General features: G+C 46.3%; 1 protein-coding gene across 4 annotated transcripts in view; it reads right to left on the reverse strand.

The window, feature by feature from the left end:
* Positions 1-23,436, reverse strand: part of LOC131591400 (DENN domain-containing protein 2A-like) — a 56,084-nt gene that overhangs the window by 20,607 nt on the left and 12,041 nt on the right. For 2 of the 4 annotated variants that reach the window (XM_058862052.1, XM_058862053.1), the window contains 7 exons: positions 13,157-13,255; positions 11,079-12,290; positions 9,933-10,060; positions 6,606-6,727; positions 4,045-4,242; positions 2,034-2,127; positions 705-755 (listed from right to left, as the gene is read on the reverse strand). In XM_058862052.1, coding sequence (XP_058718035.1) covers positions 705-755; positions 2,034-2,127; positions 4,045-4,242; positions 6,606-6,727; positions 9,933-10,060; positions 11,079-12,290; positions 13,157-13,227 — 1,876 coding nt within the window. In that variant the 5' untranslated portion in view covers positions 13,228-13,255. Of the gene's footprint in view, positions 1-704; positions 756-2,033; positions 2,128-4,044; positions 4,243-6,605; positions 6,728-9,932; positions 10,061-11,078; positions 12,291-13,156; positions 13,256-16,092; positions 16,112-23,436 lie in introns of those variants that run through there. The other 2 variants (XM_058862054.1, XM_058862055.1) reach the window with 2 other exon arrangements.

Consider the following 23,436-nt stretch of genomic DNA (forward strand, 5'->3'; position numbering starts at 1 on the left):
CCTGTCCTTTCAGCTGGGAACTGAACTGACCTGCTATCCAGATTTGATGTGCATGTGAGTCAGGAAACTTTGGAATGTGAGGGAGTTTCCATCTTGCATTCTAACTCTGCCAGCACTTTGAATTTGCCACACAAATTCCCAAAAGACAGCAACATCCCCAGAATGTCCAGGGGTTAATTATCAGTACAAGGCTTCAGGAGAGCATTTTGGAGACCGGTACACTGCGTAATTCTACAAGAGTGAAGAAAGAAATGCAGTGTTTTATCCCAACCTATTCAGTGCAGGAGAGTTTAACCAGCAATAAATCACACAGAGCAAACTCTGTTTTCCTAGCTAGCCAGTCTGGCTGGTGGCTTTTCTCCCATAGTAAGCATGTGGTGAGGTGTCTGGACATCCAGTGCCATGCAACACTGCTTCTACCAGTCTGGTCACACATTTCTGACTCTGCACTTAGAGAAATCTCAATGTATTTCCTCAGTGTCCAACACTCCTCTTGGGAAAGTCAGTCAACAAAGAGCTTTGATGGGAGCTGGAAGAGATTCTTGTTTTGGGTTCCCATAGCCCTTTGCCCATAGATTTTCTCCTGCAGTATTAAGATCTCTGTCTTCTATGCCGAAATAAGGTCCTTCTCCAAAGGCAGAAAACAAAGGAGAGATCTTGTCCTAGGTGCTCAGAGCAGAGTTTATCAGGAGCCATTGCCTTACCTTTCAGCTTCTCTTCAGTGTCACTGTCTGATTCACTGTTTTCATCTGTAACTAGGAAAGAAAAAAAGAAAGAAGATGAATTAAGGAAAGTCTGTTTACAGCTCTGCATTTCTTGTCACCGGCATGAGAAAGCTGGGCCTGGCAACTTCAGGGGGAAGCAGTTTAAGTCTCAAGGGCCTTGTTCTTTTCAAGGATGCACATGCCCACAGATATTCAGCTTACCAACCCAGGTATCTTCCCATTCATTCAGGGGAAAAAACCATCCAAACAAACAACAAAACCAATTTTGCACAGCCAGAAGAGCTGCATAAAGAATAAAATGCCAGAATGGTATTTTATCCAAGTCTGTATAAGCACAACGCCAAGGCAAAAATACTCATTAATATGCAGTAGTTTGTGAGACATGGGATAAAATCAAGAAAAGAAAGAAAGAAACAAACAAAAAAAAAGTCAGACTGAATCAGATTCAAGGTCTATATGGTCCAGTAATCTATTTCTCTGAATGATACTTTAGGGAGGGGTATAAAAAGTCTGGGATGTTGCCCCTGAAAGTTCATATAAACACCCTCATCCACCTGTGGCTGTCTGTGCTTTATGAAATAGAATAAACAGTAACAAATAATTGTGGGAAACAAATAGAGGTGGTTGCCTTTTGCTGGAAATTAAAGTGTTTTGGAAGAAAATCCTGTGCTGGAAAGACACAATCATTATTTTTACAGAGATGAGATGCTTAAAAATAATTGTTCTGAAGTGTCTGAATGCTTTGGGCAGACTGTTAATTGACAGTGGGAGGCTGAAAGTCTCCATCCTTCTATAATGGAGATGGTCCTACAGTCAGTTGTAGAAACCCTGATTCCCAACTGAGGCTATTTGTTTATTGGGATGGTGAAAGAACCAGGGCTGTTCCAAAATCTCCTGTCTTCCATTGGACAGTTCACTGAAGCAACACATTCCCACAAAATATTTTGATCTCAACAAATCAGAGTTTTTGGACAGAACATTCCTCTCCACAGCTTCCAGCATGTTCCAGAAATAAACATCAAAAAGAGGGGACATGTTTGGTGTGACCTGTAAGGTTATCATGCAAAGCCATGGAATGAAAAAGCAAGAAAAAGCAAGAAAAACAGAAAACTTCCATTTTAACCAAAGTCTTTTGGGGCAGAGGAACAGCCCTTATCTTACAAAAAAAAAGGAGTGCAAACCCCAACTGAACCTTAGTTCAGACTGGAAGAAGTGCTAGAAAGTGTCACATAAACCACTAAGGCAGTCTAAAGTGCCAGGCAAGTCCTCAGAAAGTCTTAGATGCAGGATAATTTGAAGCTCCTTTACCTTTCCCTGAATTGCTCTCTGTAGACTGTGACAGTCTCTTGACACGTTTCTTTCCCCTCCGTGCCTCGTAAATGGCATTGATTTTCAACACAAGCTGCTCAGCAAACACACAAACAAACAAGGTTAATTTCTTCCCCAGGCAAGAAATTGAGTTAGAATTTCATGCAAAGTGCTCTTTATCCCAACCCTGGCCATACTGAAACTCTTCACTTGATGGTGCAGGACACACAATTCCCAGGATCTGTGCTGGTACACTCTGGTACAGCAGGAGCCCAGGTAACAAACCCTGATGAAAGGCCACACCTCAATGCACTTCCACGCTGTGCAGCTGTATTAGCTTGACAGAGTCCATCTCTCCACACCACGATCCATGCTCCAGGGAGCACCAGATGGTCCCTTGACAACCTGTCCTGGTCTGCAGGTTTGGAAGCAGAAAACTGGCTGGTGGATGACTGAATAAATTGAGAAGGGTGGAGGCCAGTGATACTGAAATATTTTACACCAGCGGTTTCCTTTGCAAATCCTGTAATCCCTATGCTCCCAGCTGACCAAGAGGGAGGACATTTCAGTGTTGGGCAATGCTGCCCTTAGTGGCTCATTCAGTGCCTCTGGTCTTCCTGTGCACTCCTGAAGGGGAGGAGAATTGCAGCAGAGCCATGCCAGGCTTCCTGCTTGAGCAGACCTGCCTCCTCCTCAAGGTCTCAGGCAGGAGCAGCAGGATAGGGCCACAGCATTCAGATTTATTCCATAAATAATTGGAATAAATTCGGATTCCAGATTTACTTCCACAGGTCTTGTGAGCTCAAGGTAAGACAGGCCCAGCACCAACTTGGTCAGGCAACTCTGGATACAAATATTTAAGTGGGAAGCAGGATGCTGTGACGTGAAGTGCAGCCTTCACCCAGATGCCCAGCTCAAGCCTCAGGGAATGCTGCCCTTGACACAGCAAACCTCATTTCTGAGCTGGCCCTGAAAGACTGCTGAGTGGCACACTGTGGGGTAAATAAATACTTGGAATCCTCTCTTCAACTGACATAAAAGTATGTGTGAACACTCTGACAGAGCTGAAGCCCATGCACAGATGTGAAGACATAGTGGGAAAGAAACCCTAAACATTTATAGTCTTTGGCTCATTCCTGAAAGGTTGAGGCACACGGAGAGCATTCAAAAATCAGATATACAAACATGAACCCAGATCTGGCAACCAGGAAACAAAGAAGATACACAAACACATCCCTTTTTCCCCAAATGCAAACTGTGGGTTTGGAAAAAAAGTCACCACAGACCGTCCCTGGTAGCCTCTGCTTGTCCTGCAAAGACCGGGATAAGCAACTGTGTTTTTATAACTGTGTTTTTGAAACATTCAATAGATAGACTGCTGCCAAACCTCATTTGGACTGAATACACATCCTGACAGATCTGAAAGAAAATAAAATCTAAGCGGAGTAATGCTGTATCCAAATAAGAAATAGGAAATGTTGCTGCAGAAAATACTCATAACTGCAGACAAGTCCCTTCTGTCACTTAATTGTCATTATGTTCATTGCTCTCCTACAATCACACCTTCCCTTAAATTATAAACAGCCAGTGCACCAATCAGAGTGAGCAAAGAACAACAGATTTCTGGGGGGAAACAAACACACAACACACAGACAATTTCTGACTGTCCCATCCAGGAAGCACAGAAAGAAGTATGATGGGGTACATCTTTTGCAAAATATGAACTGCTTTCTTCCCCTCCGACATACTTCTACCCCAAAAATTACAATGCCTTTTTTTTGTTTTTTTCCCTTACTATGAAATCTCAGATGGAAAAATAACTTCTTTGAAAAGTGCAGACATGTTTGTGTGTCTTCTCCTTCAGGCAGAAAGGGGACTAAACACAAGTCAAGTCAACAGCCAGGACAGCAGCTGCCTTGCAGGGATGCCACACACTGGAAACTAAAGAAAACCTGGTCTCATACTCACATTCCTGCCTGGAAGAAGCCAAACACAAAAGACAAATATTTACCTTGGGAATCTTCCTTCTCCTCTTGCCATTCTGAGAGTCTCCCAAGGAGAAGAAGGTGTCATCTGGACTGCTGGGGGTCGAGGGAGGGCTGATTCTGGATGGTGACCCAGTCCCATCACGGCTCAGTTTCCGTATGTCTGGCAGTTTGAAACTCCGCCGCTCTGAGTTTTGCCGGAAAAACATGGGTTTGGAAAGCAGCTGGAAATGAAGAAGGAATGAATGACCACAGTACCTCATGTATCTTTACTCTGTCATATCAGTAAATCCAGGGGGGCAGCCACAGCACTCAGTCATCAAAACAGCCTGAGAGAGCCCACAGATTTCAGCACGTGCAAGAAACCCATGCAGCTGCCAGGCTACAACTTGACCAGCAATTAAGTATCCCATTTTCATTCCAGAACAGAAGGGAAGCTCAGGGGCTGGCCAAGAAGGCCTTGCTCCAGGGTGCAAAAAAATCTCCCAGGATTTGGGTAATCCAGAGGCTGGGATTGTGAACAGGACAAGACCAACCAACCACAAGCATTTGGGATAAGGAGCAGCTAGCCAGGAGGAACAGAGAAGCAGTGAGAGGAGGCAAAAAGCACTGTCAGTATGGCTGCCTTTGACAGGAGCCAGAATCAGATATTTCAAAGGGTACAAGAGACGCTGCTAGACAATTATGGAAACTGCTTTCCTCCTAAACTCATTAGCAAGTTTGGTGGGAGTACAACAGAAGATGTTTTAGTAGCAGAATAAAGTTCCTAAAGTCTCTGACCAAAAATAGCATCAGAGAAGTAGAAAGCTCAGCTCCAGATAAAGAGGAACAAACTACTTCTCACCAGAAAGATGCTCAATAAGAACATTTTTAATCTTCTCCTACAGAATTTCCCAGTAGTTATGACAAGGTAAATTGCACCTTTTGTGGGAACAGTATCTGCGCTGCCAGAGGACGTATCTGGCATGAAGAAGTGTGGGGGAGAGCTATCCAGCCTAGTTCTGAATAATTCACAGCAGCACCGTGACTGTAGCTGAGGCAGCACCACCATCTGCCTCCATCAACAGATATACTCAGCAGTTATTAATTAGACCAATTAATCCATTCAGGTTAGCTCAGGTGTCTCTGGATTCGGCAGAGGATGCTCAGGTCACAAAAATGTTTGCCACTTATAGAGAAGCCGTGTAAAAATGAGGCTCTAAGGAGTCTTTGCACTGAAGAATCTCATTCTGCACTAGGGATATGAGCTAGCACTTACATAGTAATCCTGAGAGTCTGTCCAGACCCATTCCTCATCACTGCAGCCCAGCCAGGCTCTCCAGCAGGATGAAGGCTGCAGGTGCAAACCCATTAGCTGCCAAGAGTGCTGCAGCAGCATTTCTTTTCTGACCCATGCAGACCCTGGCTTTTAGATGGCAAAGCACTGTAGAGTAACATAATTTCTGCTGTTCAGCTCTCCTGCTGGGAACAGTATCTCTGGGGAAAGGCATTCCCGTGCAGCACCGCAGCCCCTTTTCCATAGCACACATGGTGGGAAATCTGGGTGCAGGGGTGATGCAAATCTTTCTGAGGGAGATCAACCTCATCCCAACACTCAAATACATGGTCCCTTGCTGTTCTAGACCTAACTAGCAACAAGGAGAATGGATTGTGAACTACAGAACAGTTTTTACTTTCAAGAGCTGAATTATCCAAAGACACCTTAGTTGCTGATTAAGCTGGTTGGAAAAGAGCAGCATGTTAAGGAATACTGCACATAAAACTTCTGAAAATGTTGGATGAAGGCTCTAATAACAGTTGTTACTTGGACAGCATGAGAAAACCCTTTGGTCAGGAAAGCTGTGTTTAGATCCTTGCTATCCACTCCGAACCCATTTATTGCCAAGATGACTTTGGCTGTCATGCTGTCCATGCTATCCCAGGCTTGGATTATTGAAACAGGCAACATGAATCAACCAAAGAAGCTTGGGAGGCTGAGCAAGCAGGGCTGGCCTTGGTAAACCCTGAGCTCTGAGCAAGAGGAGCCAACCAAAGTTTTACCTCTTCTTTTGGTTCCATGGACAAGGAGGAAAAATGCAGCAAGCCGTGAGCTGGGCTGTGGTGGGGATGCCCTTCTAGCACTAGCTCTCCAGCCAGGGGACTGGCACTGTGTTACCTGCAAATTGTCTCATGGAAAGAGCAAAAGAGGCTCTTGAGGGGGGTGGGAGGGTGCTGCAGAGGCACCTGGGCACCAGCATGGGCAGACTGCACTGCCACAGACACTGAGACAAGGCTACTGCAGGCCTTGATTACCCAAATACTTCCATGCCCTCTTTGAGAGGAGGAAGGTCTTCCCACACCACCAGGGAAGGCAATCCTGGAGTGAAAAAAAAGTGAAAGCAAACAAACAATTTATGTAAGGGAATGCTGTATTGTTTTCACCTCACTGAAGGGCAGTAAATCCCCTCGTATCACACTGTATTCTGTGGCAAAAGACATAAAGGAAAAATCCCTAACACAATGAAGGTGTCCACTTTTCCCACAAAGGACCTAGACTTTACCCAAAAACTTTCTGGAGCAGAAGAGATGGCCACTTGAATCAAAGTACCTTTGTGGGAGTCCCCGGTACAGAGGAGGTGGGGGATGCTGGGAAGGTCAGGACACATTTCTTCCCCAAACAGCGGCTGTTGGTCTCAATGTCTTCATAAGGGTTTTCCTTTGATGGTGGATCTGCAGCAAAAAAAACAAAAGCAAAAGATTTAAGTGAGGAATATTTCTGAGGTTTGCCATTAAAATCTGTTTAGGGATCTGGTGGTCTTCTCCCACCTCCCACACCAGACCTGTTCTCAAGCATTCCTGCAATGGCTGCATCCTTTCCATGGCCCTAGAGGTCCAGCTGCTTGCTGGACAGTGTCCAAACCCTGACACAGACAAATGCATCCATAGAAACATATCACAGATACTACAGATGGGAAAGACCCTGCGAGCCCTCAAGTTCATTCTCCTGTGTCCAGAAGAGCTGTGATGTTCTCATGTACAAGTTCATAACTATATTTCTTAATTTCCAGTCCTCTGCTTGGAGGTGCTCAATGAAACTGTGAGCTGAAGCCTAGCATGAAGGTCTTCTCTCTGTTTAAAGCCTCACATTTAGGGGGATGATATCTGGTTATTACTTACTTGGGGCTGAAGTGATGCCCTGCTCTTGGGCTGACTGCAGGAAGATTGAATCCATGCTCTGAGCATGGATGTCTAGCACGGAATCCAGATTTGAAACACGTCTACCAATCACGGAGACCTCAGTCTCACACGCTGTACTTTAGAAAGAGGGAAGGATTAAGCCACTCAAAGTCAGGATGCTCTTGCCCTGGAGAAGGATGGGGGGGAGGGTACGTGGGACACAATGCACACCTCTTTAGTAGATGTGGGTTCCTTTCTTCCCAGTAATTCTGGAGATGAGGCACACAACTAATTTGAGCTTTAAACACCCAAAATCATATGTCATGAACTTCTTATATCCCTCTCTTCAGCACTACTAGGGAATGTGAGTGTGTTCAAAAAGAGCACAACTCTGACAAAGCAGGTTGTGACATCTCCACCCAAGCTTCTAAGAAACCACTGACAAAGGCTTAGCCCAAGCATCTGCACAGGCAAATGACATGTTATGAGCCTTGTCTCTTCACTGCCCTCATTTCATGCCAGATCCCTGTGAACAGCTGGGACTTGAAGCAACTGCCTTTCTCTTACTGTCACATAATGCTTGGCTGAGAGCAAAGACTGGAAGTCAGTGGTGCTGCAGGACTCTGTAATGGCTCTGGGATCTGTCTAACCAGTGCACTCCCACCTGCCTGCCCAGCTGGGGCAGGAGTGCAGCTGAACTCTTCAGACAAGGGCAGAAACCCAAGCCTTTCCCAGCCCTGTCCTCTCCAGTGGCTGGTGACACCCAGTGCTCCAGCAGGGAATCCAAATTCACCATGAGAAGGCAAGTGGATGTGACACAGCAAAGTAAGGCTGCACTAACACTTGGTCAGCGAGCATTCTGCTGTCCCTGAAACTGGCTCCACTTTCAAATTTCAACAGCCTCCTCAGTACTGAAAATATACTTCAGCTGTATGCCACTGGAAGATTGGAGAGAAAAAAAGAACCAGCTTGGATTCTGTTGCCTGTCCCATCCTCAAACTGCTAAACAAGTCCAATTAGCTTCAGTCTAAAAGAAAGAACACCATTTCCCTCTTCTTCACAAATAAACCTTGTCATCCATGGGCTAGCTTCCAATATTCCAGGTAAGCAATAATGAACAGGGGAAAAAAGGGTGCATGAAGGAAATCTGTGTGACTTGCTGGGAACTGGAACCATTATCCCACCAGCAGCTGAACCCCCCCAAGTCACACATATGAGTGTGTGTATGTGTGTGTCTGCACGTCCTGACGAGCACATGTGATTGTCTGTGGGCCAGCAGCAGTGTCCTGTGGCTGAAATCTTGGTTCCCCCTCCACCGGTGAGGTTTTCACACGTTGTTTGTTTTGTGGATTAAACTTGTTTGTGGTCTTTTAAAAAAAATAAACTGCAGCTTTTTATTTTGAGTTATCCCTGTCCACCTCTTTTTCCAAGCTTCCATGGTAACACCACCAGGATTGCAGGAACCAATTAAAGATCACTGACTCCAGACGAAGCTTTAACATGCAGCAAGAAAACAAAAAAACAAACATGCTCTATTAGCTGACAATTACCTATAACTTTGTTTTCTTCTAATCTTTGCAACTAAAAGCTGGAGGGGAGAGAACTTTAGGCTGATATTTGAGTTCCCTGCACACTTGGGACATGGGGGTGTGCTTGTGTTTGAATAGATGGATTTTCCTTCACAGCCACTCTGTAATGCTATCCATGTTATTCCAGCTGACAAGGTGACCCTTACTCAGTGGTTTCTGAGACCTCCCATCATGCCCCAATACAAAAACCCCACAGCAGCTACTTAGACACTCCCTGTTCCTTTGGCCCCCCAAGTAAAGAGAAGAAAAAAAGCAAACACAAGGCCCTTACTGCACAAATGAGGCCAACAGCTTCAAAAATGTCGGAGAGGATGGATTAGAACTGCCTTGTCTGCCATCAGTCCCAAAGGAACACGATTCCTTTAAGAGCCCCTTCTCTTCAAGTATGATCAGATTTTATTTGTATCAAAATAATAATGCCTGGCCTGCTCCTGAGAAAGCGCAGCTCCTCCTATGCCGAACAGTACAGGCACCTTTGTAGGATTACAGCAATATGGCAAGAGCTGATGCAGCTATTCCCTTCCTAATCTGCTGACCTCAGCCAAGAGATCCATGCAGCACCAGCCTAGAGCTACTAAAACTCATCAAGGCTGTTTCAAGGGGGACACTTCTATTCTATGCTCCATCAAAGGCCACCTAACTCACAATATTAAAAAACACGATATGAGTGGAGAGAGTTACAGGAAATAATCTTCAAAATGGCACTGATCTGACACTGAAGTTAGAGAGCTAAGTAAAACACAATTTCAAAGATTGTGGGACCCAGTTTCTTAATTGCAATGGTACCTGAAGCCATACACAATCCTATTCCTGAGCTGTGGGACTGACTTCAAGGCTATGTTTTCAGGCTGTTCGCATTATCTCAGCAATGACAAAATCACCACAATGGACAGATCAGAGCTGTGAGAATTAATCCACAGGACAAAGGGAAGGCAGAGGAGATTTGCCAGCAAAAAAATAAAAGCTGCTTCCCATATGCCTTAGGTTTATCTTTTGAAGCTGATGAGCTTTGAAGTACCCCATCCGTTTTTCTTATTACTTGCCAATAATATGTGCAAAATGCGTCCTGGTTTACATTTGGATAATGAACACTCTTTATTCAGCACCTCTGCTGAATGCCTGCTACTCAGGACTGGCAGCCAGCTTCCTTCCCTGTGCTGAGCTCCTACCCAGGATGTCTTCATAGACGTTCTCTTCAGATAAAGTGCGTGTGAGGGCCAGCTTGGTCTGCGCGTACCAATCCACGCGGCCGTGCTCGGATGACGACTGCAGCAAGTCTTCAAACTCATACGATTTCCTGCACCACAGAGTGGGGGGAGGAGGAGCAGAGAGGACAGTGATGCAGTTAACCAGCATTTATAACCAAATTACAGCTAATTCACTTCTCCAACGTGCGACACAGCTGGCAAAATAAATTACTTGAGAACATTTCACTGCCTCATCCCATATAAAGCATGAAAAAGCAATACTGAGATTGGCTGTTTTTATCAGCCACACAAATAAAGGCATTTGGGGGTGCCATAGATAATCTGGGTTGTCATGGCAATAGCACACTGTGAAGATGCAAGTGTTAAATGGCACATCCTGGAACACTGCACAGAACCTTAGGACATGAGAGGTCCCATTTACAGCACAGATCCCGCCCGTGAAAAGAGTAAGAGGGCCCCAAAATCTACTCTGAGCAGCACAAAAAAACAAAACTTGCTTGCAGAATGGTAGGAAGGGTAAAACTATGCCCTCCAAGAGCAAACCTAGCAAGTTTATATTTCCTTTCTGCAACAGAGCCAGGAATTTTTAAGTGACGATTTATCCAGAGGGCACTAGAAAAGCTGTGTATTTTATGTCCTCCACCCCAAAAATGTGTGACAGTCGTGTGGGAGAGGATAAAAGGCAAACAAGCAAGCATTCCAGAAGAATATATACACATGAGATTCACTGAGGTTTACTATGGACAGTGAAAATGCTGCAGTAGAGACTAAAGATTATCATTCCAAACACTGTTCCAGACCAGCTGCGGTCATTTTGTAATTAAGCGGAGTTTCTGCTAAGAAAACCAAAACAAAACCCCAAATCCCTCAATTTTGGGCTCGAAGGCTAAACCATGTAATACAGTGACCTTAAATCTGCCATGACTTATCCCTCCAGTTACCCTGTGGAGTAGTGCTGGCCACTCATACATTCTCAGAGAGATGACTGAGTGCTGATTATGCTGGAGATTCTAAGCAAAAAGGGAGGATTTGTTCCTCTCAGAGAAAGATGATTAGGTGGGACTCCAACATGAAGACCAACAGCTTCACGAAACACAGCCCCAATACCTGTGGTCAGCGTTGTTCTTGTGCTTCCCGCTCCAGAGCCTCCTGCTGACAGCTGATGGAGGAGGAGAGGAGGGCAGAGGAGGGGGAGGAATGGATGGCAGAGGGGGCAAGTTTCTTTTATTCCTAGCTGCTGGCACCCAGTCCTCTTCCCCCTCATGTTTGAAAGTCCGCCGGGGCTTGGGCAGTGGGTTGATGAAGGGCTTCTTCTCTGGCACCCCCGGCTCTGTGTACACATTCTCCACTGTGCAGTGCTTGGATTTCACATGAGAAGTTCTTATCTCCTCTAGAGTCCCAAAAATTGGCTCACTGATTTCAGAGTCCACGCCAAGAAGCCTTTTGTTGAGCTCAGCCCCACATATGCCCTCGTGGCCCTCAGGAGCAGTGTGCCCTTGTGTCGCCTTCTCCTGCAAGCACTGTGGGGAATAGTAAGTACCCGGCAACTGTGGCTGCAGCTCTGCTGAGCCATCTTTCATAGCCTGCTCTAGCTTCTTGACCTGACTAAGCACTGAAAGATTCTCCTTCTGGACCTCCCACTTCCCACCTTTCACCTCTTTGCATTTTCCAGGGCTGAACTCCATTTCCTCATCCTTCTGCGTTTCCCCTTTTCGCTCTGCTGCTTGCCCTGTGCCTTTCTGAGCTCTTGCTTTCCGCTCATTCTCTTCGCCTGCCCCTTTGCACTCCAGTTCCCAGCTCATAAGTCTCTTGGTCTCTGTTTTCCGAGTCACCAGTGCTTCCCCACTCATCTTCTCAGTTCCACAAGGCACCTTGTGCTCCTCTTTAACTCCTGGCTCCTCCTCTCTGCGAGGAGCAGACTGCGTTTCCTTTTTCCCTTCCCATTCTGAAATTTTGTCCTTGATGCTGAAGGACTTATTCCTCAAGCCAATTTTTCCAGGTGACCGTATATTCTGAGTGCCTCCTATCTGTCTCCTGATGATTTTATTGTTTTCTTTGACATTCAGATCCACAGACGGGTCACTGATGATCATTTTAGGACTAAGCATGTTCTGCTGAAAGCAGTCAAGCCTTGGATCCAGCATCAAGTTCTCCAAGGCTCCCAGTGGGTTCTTCACCACAGAAGAAACTGGTTCAGCTCCAGGTGTTAAACCTAGGGCAACAGAGGAACCTTCAGAACATTTCTCACTCAAAAATCCACACAAAGGTTTTTCTAATTCCTTCACAGCTGCTGTATTGTTTTTATCTGCAAGCTTGATCCTGCATATCAAAGACAAAAAGGAAAGAAACATTCACTGCCATTGCTCATCCTTGGTTTAGTTCATCAGCTCCTCAAACTTTAGTCATAAAGCTGATGACAGATGATGCTCAAACCAAGCACTTGACATGGGCTTAGAGGGGAGGATACTCAGGAAAAAGTCCTTCTAGCCAGAACACACTGCCCTTCTCTCATTAAAACCAAGACGAGGTTTGAAATGGAACCTTTCTCTGTGGAAGAAGCAGGCTGCAGGTGAGAGAGGTATTTTTTGTACATCAGACATGCTGACACCAACGAGAGCTTCTCCAATGTGCATGTATGGGTGTGCAGAAGTGCAGCAGAGCTTTGGACATCATCAGGCATTAAGCAAACAAATGCAAAATGGACCACTTGCAAACAACAGCAGAAGTACTGCTGTTTCACAGAGGAGAAAGCATATGGTGCAGCTGGAATTTCTGTTGCTGCTGAGAGGATCTCTCAGTCCATCCTAATGTTCCCCAAATGCATACTGATGCCAAAAGACTGTACTTTTACTACTCTGTTTCTATGGGCTCTAGCACCCCAGCCCACATGTGCAGCCAGGCACACTCCCACAGCACCCAGAAACCAGACCCAACATTCTCAGATTAAACATCCTCACTGTTTGGGTCCAAAGTGCAACAAAAATTCCAAATATCTTTAGCCTAGAGATTTCCAAGTGTGTGATATCACACTTGGGATATGGGATGGGACCCATGGGCTATGTTTTAATGTGGGAGGAGAGAGGGACAGTGCCTAGCAGAGAGACTTCCTTCCTTTGGTTTTCTTTGTGTTGAGGATAATAAACACAAGCAAAACACACTGGCACTGGAAGATGGAAAACTCTCACCTCTCAACAGACTTGCAGACAGCACCCCCAGACTTGCTGCTCACATCGGCCGCCTTGCTTGCTGTCATCATGTCAGCACACAGCAGGGCAGCAGGTCACCTGCAGACAGACACAAGGAAGAAGCATTGCTCTCCACTCAGCATCCTTCTCTTTTCCTTCCACGCACACATACACATTTCTCCTTGAAATCCAGGAGAGGAGCCGAAGCAAGACATGACAGCTTTCTGAGGACAGCCCAGGCTTCCTCCCCGGCAAAATGGGAAGAGGGGTGACAGCAATACCCCTTGGAAGCCCAGTGAGGAGTTGACAGTTTTTGAGGGCAAAGATTGTCTTGGACTCAGCATCAATTGCTACACCTTGAATTAAATATGGAGCACATTACAAGAAGGCTTTTATTGCTGTCAAAATCTCCTCAGATTTAGACTTTTTTCCCCTTGCAGAAGACTAAACCAAAACAAATTTTATAACAACCCGTGTTAAGGCCGCAAGTCAGAAGTGGTTGTTGGGCATATAACACTGTCACAGCATTTGAAACTTGGGATAAGAAAACATTTTAGCCTGAAGAGACACTGCACTGCAGCCATTGATCTTCTCTCTGGTGGCCCACGTTAGCCTGCTACTGATCTCATTTCAGAGGACAACTCCTTGTGGGGATAAGATAAGTCATTCACATAAATGAGTCATTCTGTTTGCCTCATGGTTTCTAGCACTCTTGGAATGACTGTCCCCCTCTTTGAATGCCACTGCTACCCAGTCAATGCAACAGACTCCATCTCCATTTTATTGTGCTGCAATGCTCTCTTTTGTTAAATAGAAAACAGAAGAATTACTCTGTTACTCTGCAGCACCATCTCTGCTCACTTATCAGTGTGGTCTGCCTGCCCTAAAGCACTGCAATGACAACAAGCTCAGCATCTTGTAGGCACTACTTGGAAAAGTCTCTCAGGTCTCTCCACCAGCTCGTCTGCCAGAGGCTGTCCTGCCATGCCTGCCATTTGACCAAGTGCCTCTCATCATAAAAAAAAATACAGCCCACCACACCAGAAACAGTAAAGAACAAAAGGATCTCTCATTTCTACAGTTCAAGTTTTTGGGCAGAGAAAGGAAAAAGGGGGGCAGGGGGGAAAATCAGTTTTGTTTGTTCACAGTTTTCTCTCCCTCCTTTTATTCCACATTGGCAATGTTCCTGAGGCAAGGAGTGAACTCTGGGTCAACTCAGTGTGTACACACTCAGGGAAGCTCACTGCTAACCATTTAGCAGACTCTCTTTTCCCAGACAATAAACCCCCTTGGTTTCTCTCCCTCATTAGTAACTGGAACAAGCACCCACTTCACTTCTAGACACAGAGCAGCCTTGCAACACTGTCAAGAAAATTTACCAGCCCAAGGAACAAAATCTATTCATCCATCCATTAACTGTTATGGATTGAATATAATGAAAAACTAACCATACTTGTGGCCTTGGCCAAAGAATGACTCACCCAGGCAGCCAAAGCAGATTCCTGCAAAGCTGCAACAGAGTCTGCTCTGCACTTGGTTTACAACATCCCTAGAGCAGGGACAGTTTCCTCACTCAGCACTCTTTTGGTACCTTGCAGCTCCTCATCACTGCCTTTAGCAGTGAGAAATACAACATTTCTTGTGTCCACACACACAGTCCCTGTGGCTGTGCTGAAACATCGAGTGTTTGCTGAGGACAGGCTCCTCTGTCTTCATAAGATCACTCAGATTCTCCATCAGCAAACTCCATCTCTCAGCCTTTTCCAGCAGCCTGCTAACAAACCCTGCCTTGAAAACGAACATATGGGTACAAGCAGATGTGGCCTCCTGTGGGACAGGCTGAAAAGAAGATGATACAGAATAAGAAGTGCACTTGTTTCTTCTTCTGTGGTGGATGGGACAGACTCCATAAGCCTTGATTTGCAGAAGTGAGTCACAAAGCAGCTGCAAGAGTCTCACGGGAAAGGTGCCCTCAGCATCACCTAGAGAATTATTGCAACAAATCAGCTGGTTCTGCTCAAAAGAGTAAATATTTATCCAAACACGTCAGAAGACACATGAGGGGAAAAAAGAGTCACCTCTGGAATAAAACAGTGGAAAATATTAAGATACGTCTCAATAAGCCCAACAGTCAAACAATTTCCCGGGACCAAGCACCAGCCCAGTGAGCTTCAGAGGTGATATGATCATCTCTTCCAAGAATAAGTTCACCAGAAATAACTCGCAGGCCTGACCCACAGGCATTGCCAGCACCTGATCAGAGGAATTGCAATGGCAATGATGGAAAATTGCCTCCAGTAGACAGACAACATCTACCTTTGTTTTCCAAGTTTTGGCTCCACAAGGCACCCAAAGCTAACACGACAGTTTATTGTGAAAGGCAAAAGAAACCATTGTCCCTCCTGACCGCCCACATCTCTCCTAAAATCAACTACACACTACTCTGTGTGCTGGCTCAGGCCCTTTGGAGCATCTCTATGACCTGCTACAGCTCACTGAGAGTTTGTGACAAAGCAGGATGTGACCCCACACAACTGCTCTATAAACTGCCTAGAAGAAACAAGCAGGGCTGAGCTCACTTAGCAGGAGACCCAAGGAGGACATACACACACCCATCAAGCTGGTACTAATTGACAGGTTGCTGCTTTTTCCAAAAGCCACACAAGAACTTTCTACTACCAATGGGAGGCAGAGCTCCATAGAACCGAGCCTGAGGCCACTGCACCTGGCACGTACATCCTGGAGCAGGACATCAAGGCCATGAAAGGGGAGAGAAGATACTGAGCCCCATTTGGAGAACCTTGCCACTGCAATTTACTCCCTGCCATTGTTTGGGGGAACAAAGCAGTCATCTGATAGTGTTTCAAAATTAAACGGGGAAAGGAAGGACAGGGGAGGAGGTGGGAGGAAAGAGGGAGGGGAAGGAGCTCTCAAACCTGTTGGCTGGACCCTGGGAAGGATGTGAAGTCTCCCAGCAGAAGCCTCTCGGCGTATCTCCCACATGCACCCGGCCTCACAATTCCCAGGGCCATGTGATAGGGGCTTCCTGCTACCAAGTGAAGTGAGACCTACCCCGACCTCTCTCTTCCAAACAGAGTTCCTGCCTGCTTTGTGTTCGCAAAGAGGCGTTTGTTTACTGATCTATCATTGGCATGCAGGAAACAGCCTTGACATGAGCTGTAATCATCTGTCTCCAGCAATAGCTGTTTGGCTTTCTTCTAATTTAAGTTTTCCTCCCGCCCCCCTTCCCCAGTGCCCTCTTCCCCACTTCCGATCCAAACGCTTTTGGAGTATGCACATCTGGTTCAGGGCACGGGATACTACACGATGTTTCCAGAGCAACCAGTGAATAAAACCAGTGAATAAACACTCCCACCCTCAAGGGCAGAGAAGGCTTCCAGAGGAACACCTCCAGGGAGAGGAAGACACCAGCTTTGCCCAGCACACTTGGTGCAGTCAGCAGACAACGACAGAAGGCATGGGAGTGCAAAGGCCCCGTGGTGGATATTATCAGAACTGCACACAGGTCACACACCAGGAGCCTCGTCCCTGAGAAGGTCAGGCAGTGATGGCAGCAAGCCTCCCAGGCCTCCCTTCTTTGAAGTTTGTGGGGAATAAACCAAGCACACCTTGAAGGTGGTTTGGGGGATGGGTATTACCCTTGCTGTGTGCTGGAGGCCATATCTCAAGGTTTCCTTTGTGCCTCCCGAAAATTTCATCCATGTCCACAAGTGGATGCTAGCCACTTGCCACATATGCACAGCATGGCTTCAGAGCAACAGGAGCAACCTGGGGCTGATCCAACTGTCCTCCAAGAAGAAAAAGGACATGTAGTGTTTCTTCTCGGTGCTCAAAACCTGAGTAACTCCGAGCAGCCAAAGCCTACAAGTCACGCCTCCCTTCTCCTTTACGCAACAAAGGGTGCAGCATAGAGACAGCAACAAGGAGGCAACAATATATAACATATATCCACATATAACGAACAGGAAGGATGCCAAGAAGACAAAACACTAACAGGAAAAACATGAGTAAGGGGAAGCCAACAGTTAAAGTCTTCAAGGCTCCCTCCCCCAGCCCTTGCTCTGTTTGGAGCCTGTTTTCCTCTGGGGGAAGAAGCCGGCATGAGGATGCGTGCCTGTGCTCACACACACACACACACACACACACACACACACACACACACACAGAGCCACTGCATGGTCCCCATGCACAGCCCCAGCAGCAGGCAGTGTCCATTTTCCCAGCACAAACACGCTGCCTTCCTGAGGTCCCTGGCAGAGTGTAACCTCAGGGAGTGAACCTGTGCCTAGCCGGGAGGACATGAGCCAAGCCAGGGTGCAGCCAGAGCTGAGAAGGGCAACAAGACCCAGGAGAGGCTCCCTTGGTGAATGCTTACAGTGGAGGAGTCCCAGACTTGAGGCGCCCAACACCAACCCAGCAGCAAGGCATGGGTTTTCTCAAACTTGAGCTCCACAACACATGCCATGAGCCATCTTTTGCTGACAGCCCAAACAGTTTCTCCTCAGACAACTTACACAAAGTCCTCTTCTTTCCTCTCCTGGTCAGTCCTGCAGATGGGCCGCCTCCACAGCAGCAGGGCTTCTCAGTGCATGAAAAGCGTCAATCAGCTCACTCATGAGGAAAAACCTTTTTACCAAGAAGGTGACCAAGACCAGAGAGATGGTGGAGGCTCTTACCCTGGAGATACCCAGTACCCAACCGGACAATGTCCCGAACAAGCTGCTCTACATGACCACACTGTGAGTATGGCGCTGTACTCACCACCTCCAGAGGTGTCTTCCCACCTCAGCTCCTCTGCTATCCTGTGCTGGGCACAGTCAGCTTAGGGCAAGGTGACCTCTTTGCAGACACTGATTGTCCTGGCTACGTGAATCTCATGAAGACTGAAGACACCAACAGCAGGATTGCTCAGTTCATCACACATATAATGGGATCCTAACTGTAGACAATTCTAGATAATCAGGGCCAAGTAATTTGTTAAAGACAAAAAAAGCAGGATAAACTTACGCAAAACGTATTGATGAAGGACCAGTGACTGGGAAGTGACATGCTCCTACAATATCTTTTAGAGCCAGATCCCACACAGCCTCCTACTCCCCTCTCCCCACTCCATTCTAACTTTTCCCTTTGATCTATCATATCTTACACCACAGAGCTTACAAGGAGGTCACGGGAACCTGTGTGTCAGAACAATCAGTATTTTCAAAGACCCCAAGTAGAACTGATGTATCACAACCTCTGCCTTTGTGCAAGCACCCAACGTCAGGGGAACAACTCTGCAATGCCAGGAATGCAGGAATGCACCGTGTCCACTAGAGCTGTGCTGGGTGTTATGACATACCTTTAATTCTGTGATATAATTTGGTCTACTGACCTTCTCCCTCTCTAAGCACACAGAGCAAACTCTGCCTGCTTATATGTCTTTAACCTAACTGAAAGGATGGTTCAAGGCTTGCCCTGCTCCTCCTTTGGCTGCCAGCAAGGTGGTTCTATCCCTGCCCTTGGTAAAAGACATGCCTGATCACATCTGATGGTTGCCATTGACTAAGGGTGTGCCTACTTTTTTCTTCCCTTCTTGCTTTTGCTTTGTATCAGCTCCAATGCTCGTAAAGCCCTTCCAAGATAGGACGAGCTCACAAGCTGCCTGGTTTGACCCCCTAAACCAGCAAAGAAATAAAAGGCAGGGGAAGCAGAAAGTTTTCTGCTCAGATAGCAACATCAGTCACCTGTCTGGGAGAACCTAATGATCACTGAAGCACATGGAAGGAATCATAGAATGATTTGGGCTGGAAGGGGCCTTGAATTGAATTCCAATCCCCCTTGCCAGGGCTGGCAACAAGACTCTGCTTGTAAAGAAGTTAACCCTCAGCAGTGAGAAGAGGGAGCCAGCAGGACCTGCTGTGGGCAATATTAGGGGGTCACGCCGGGTCTCAACTTCATCCCAAGACCATCCTTATTCTGTACTAAAGCAGATGGACCCTTGAGAAACTACACTCATCTCTTGTCCACTACTTCCCTCCACTGATCATTTGCTGAAGGTTGTAGGTCAAGCTCCATAGGGACTCCACCAGCATCACCTGCCTGACACTGGGAGCTGGAAGAACAGCACATCTGGTAACAAGGCAGCTCTAAAAACCTCTGCTGACCATGAGCTGAAACTTTCTTCCCACAGAGCCCTGGAAAAGTTAGGGTAGAGATGACTCAGGAAAGGACAAATTCCTGATCCAAACAGCACTTTTGTTTCAAAGCATAAGATACGTTTTAGCAAAAGAAAAGCCTCATTTTTCTTTTCAAACACAGAGGAAGCAGCAACAATTTTCTCCCCAAGCTTCACACTGAAACAGCTGAACCATTTTGGCTAAAGGTTTTCAAAAGTAATTCAGCCAGAGGCAATGCTCAGCATGGAAAAGTGCAGACTGAAACAAAAATAAAATCTTGACCTGAACACAGTAATCGAAAACAGGGTCTCACAATGAATTGTCTTCTGTTAAAGGTGGGGCTCGTTGCACCCACTATTATTAAGATTGTTCCACATTTCCCATTGTCTTATTTTCTCTTTGTTCCTCCCTCTAAACACATAACAAACAGTAAAAAACAACTCAAAGGGTATTCGACTTCAGTTTCCTTCAGGCAGACACACCCTCAGCTGAAAAACACAGCATTTTCAGGGTTAGCAGTAGGATGTTTCATGACCCTGACAAAAAAACAAACACTCTTTTTCTAATTTACTGCCCCCAGTCACATATTTAGTCCTGCATGCATAGAAGGTAAATACTGCTTTTCATCCTGGTGGCAAGTATGACTGCTTAGAGACACGATGAGTCTTAACTCCTGCAGATAGGTTAACAAATAGTAAGAAAAAATTCACATGGTAAGGAAGAGAATGATTCAGTATTTTCCAATCTGGCTGCTAAAATGATTGCAATGCTTAATGGAATTATGTGTTTCAGGCTATGCTTTCTACAAGGAAGCAATGAAAAAAAGATTGAAAAAACCCTGTGATTCCAGATGAGGAAAGCAAGACCCTGGGAAGTGAAGGCAGGATTGGAGGACAACCCTTTGGGACAGTTCCTGGCATTACTAGATCGTCTCCCTGTGTTTAAGGTATTGTGTGAGTGTATGTGTGCACACAGTGAGGTTGCTCATCCCCTTTGAAGGGGTGATAATATTTGCTTCTGCTTTGCAGCCTAATGAATGAAAATTCAGTTACTTGAAGTCAAGGCTGAAGAAGACACTGGGGGTGTATCCTTGCCTGCAGATTACATCACTGGAGATGGTGATCCGTACCTGGTTTGCTTGGCTTTGAAACTACCCACAGAGAAGATGACTGTGGTCAATACAGAATAAAACAAAAGACATATGGACCAGATTCACACAAGCACACATCTGCCAGCAGAATCCTCTATCAGCCGCACAGAGAGAGGATTCCAGCAGATGCAGTGGAACTGGCTTCAGGTTCCAACAAAGTCAAAAATAAATTGGCAAATACTCACTTCAAATACTCACTTCTACCACAGCTGATGTGGGTGCATTTCCCTCCTCTAATAGGAGTGCTGTGTTACAAACATTCCAGTCCTACTACACCAGTAAATCACTTCTAGTGTAAAAGAATCGGAAAGAATTCAGGGTTATTATGCTTATAAGAAACCCAGACATTTGACAGCATAGGAAACAACCTGTCACTAAAAAACAGTGTTCAGCTCATGAACCACACTGAAATTCATTTTTGATGTGGTGAGATAATCTCTGCTATTCTAACATAAATGAGACCCAAAGAGGTCCCTTCGAGGAGGAACTCTGCAAAGAGTTTCCTGGCAGGAAGACAAATGGTCTCACATTCAGAAAGGAAATGAGAGCATTAAAATGAAGAACCTCAACTTCTTCCAAAATAAGTTATCATCAGGGAGATAAATGGAGCCTCAGCAAATCTCTCCTTTGGTGGCCTTCACCCTGCAGGATGCTGACTCTTGTCCCTCGTGATGAGGATTTAGCACACAGCTTCCTGAAGTGTCCATCACTGCAACCTTGGGGCAGCATCTGCATGCTCCATGAGACCTTCCTGTGCCCACTCCGGGTCTGTGACCTTTCACTACAGCCTGTCTCTATCAAGCCTTCTGAGCTCAAGCAGTCACCCACAGATTGCTTTTCACTTCAGGAGACCCTGCTTCCCTCTGTCTTGTTCAACCTCCTCTTTGCCCTTACCCTCACTCTCCCACGCATCTTGGCCATCACAAAGGCAGAATCTGTTCATTGCTGACCTTATTATTTATGGAATTCTCCCAACCACATCATCCCCTCGCCCAGCCTTCCCGAGCGGACAGCAGGGCCAGGCAGCACGTGAGCTGCCCAAGGTTCAGCCGTCACGAGGAGGAGGCTCACACAGCTCCAAGGAGGAATAAACCTCTGGGCTTGCATTTATTTATTTTTCCAGGAGGAAAGCTGCTCCCGGTGGGTGTGTGCGTGCATGTGTGCGAGTGTTTGTGTCAGGACAATGGGAAAAAGGACAGCGGAGCGGAGCTGCCAGGAAACAGTCGGCCATCTGCCCGTGCAGAGAGCAGTTTTTCCTTTCCTTTTGTATTGAGAGGAATGTAGCCGAGAGCCGCCATCTATCCGCCCGTGCTGGGAGGAAATCTGAGCGACTTCGCCTTGCCAGGGAGAGGAAGCGAGGGGGAGGGAGCCAGCCTGGCCCCTGTGGTTAGGCGGTCATTGCACTCACGGCCAATAAAGGCCCTACCAAAACCCCCAGATCCTAGGGAAAAATTGCTCTTCCTCTTCCTCCTCCAGCCTTTTTCACATGCGGTTTGATTCTTTCCCCCTGGCAGGGCGATCCCAAGTACAGGACGGGGTTTGGAGGGCGATGGCCTGGGGAGAGCAGCACAAGGGTTCCCCAGCACCAACAACCCAGACAAGAAAGTGACACAGAGAGAAAATCAACTCACATCACTGTGTTGCTTGTCCGCCCACACCCTCTCCATAAGCAGGAATTTGGCAACCTGAGCACAAAACAACGCCAGGAGCAACCCTTTGCTCTCCCAAGGCTCCCCAATCCCAGCAAAGGGCAGAGCACAGGGAGCCAGCCTGTTGCAGGTAACCATCCATACATTATCAATTAATAAGCCATACATTATACCCCAGAGGCTTCCGTACAGCTTCTCATCATAAAACTTGGTAAGAGAGGGCAGGAAAGATCTGATCTCCTGGTACGGTCAGGCAAAAATGCTGGCAAAACATTGTGATGGCTTGGTGGCACATTCCTCTGCCACTTTTTTGTGGGAGTAAAGCCTCAGGCAAAGAAAGAAAGAGGTAAAATAGGAAGGGTAAGATTTTCAAAAGCGACTACATGACTTTGAAGTTTAAGACCAATTTTCACAACTGAGGATCAGATTTTTTTTTTAAACAAACATTCCTACTAGGCTTGCACTTACACTTGCAATTCCATCTCTTTATTTTAACTCCCAAATAAGTCCCAGCTTTGACTGAATTAGCTCCACACTGTATTCATGTGGCGCTTAGGGACACGGTGTGGTGGCGGACTTGGCAGCTTTAGGTTAATGGTTGGCCTCCATGATCTTGAAGGTCTCTGCCAATCTAAATGATCCCGTGACTGGAGAAGCAGCTTACAATTTTCAAAGAATTGTAATCACACATTCCTTTTTTGCTGACTGCAACAGGAGACGGGTCTAGGTATGGCTGGGAAAATAAAGAGCACATTTCTGTGCACCTTCGTGCACCTACGTAAACTCTGCTTCTCACCAGGTGCCAGATCCAGCTCCACAGAGCTGGCAGAGCTTGCTAACGTGGGAGATGTCTCAGATAACAGATCACAGTCCTGAAAAGGGAACTTCCAGAAGAAGTAATTAATCTACAGACGTCTAAAGAGCTTCTTCACATCTGGCAGCTTGGAGGACAGACTGACACAGTGATGCTCTAAAACTCAGCATGTCCAGGTCAGATCTGAAATGACACGTGTATGCCCAGGCCCTTTCAGAGACACGACACAGGTTTCCACATTCTGTTGTGACTTTTTAATATATATATATTCTTTCTTTTTTTCTCATAAAAACAAAACCACTGGTGTAGCACGGTGTGTGACCTGAAGCAAATTCCTTGGTTGTTTCTCTCTTGGTGGGATGAGAGACAAAATGAGAGGGAACACAGAGACTTGATGAAAATCTTTTTTTCACTATGAGGCTGAAAGAGCTCTTTTCACCATGAGGAAAATAGAGCCCTGGAACAGCCCTGTGGTTTTCAAGACCCAA

The sequence above is a fragment of the Poecile atricapillus genome, chromosome W (genome assembly GCF_030490865.1).
Source record: "Poecile atricapillus isolate bPoeAtr1 chromosome W, bPoeAtr1.hap1, whole genome shotgun sequence".
Taxonomy (NCBI): domain Eukaryota; kingdom Metazoa; phylum Chordata; class Aves; order Passeriformes; family Paridae; genus Poecile; species Poecile atricapillus.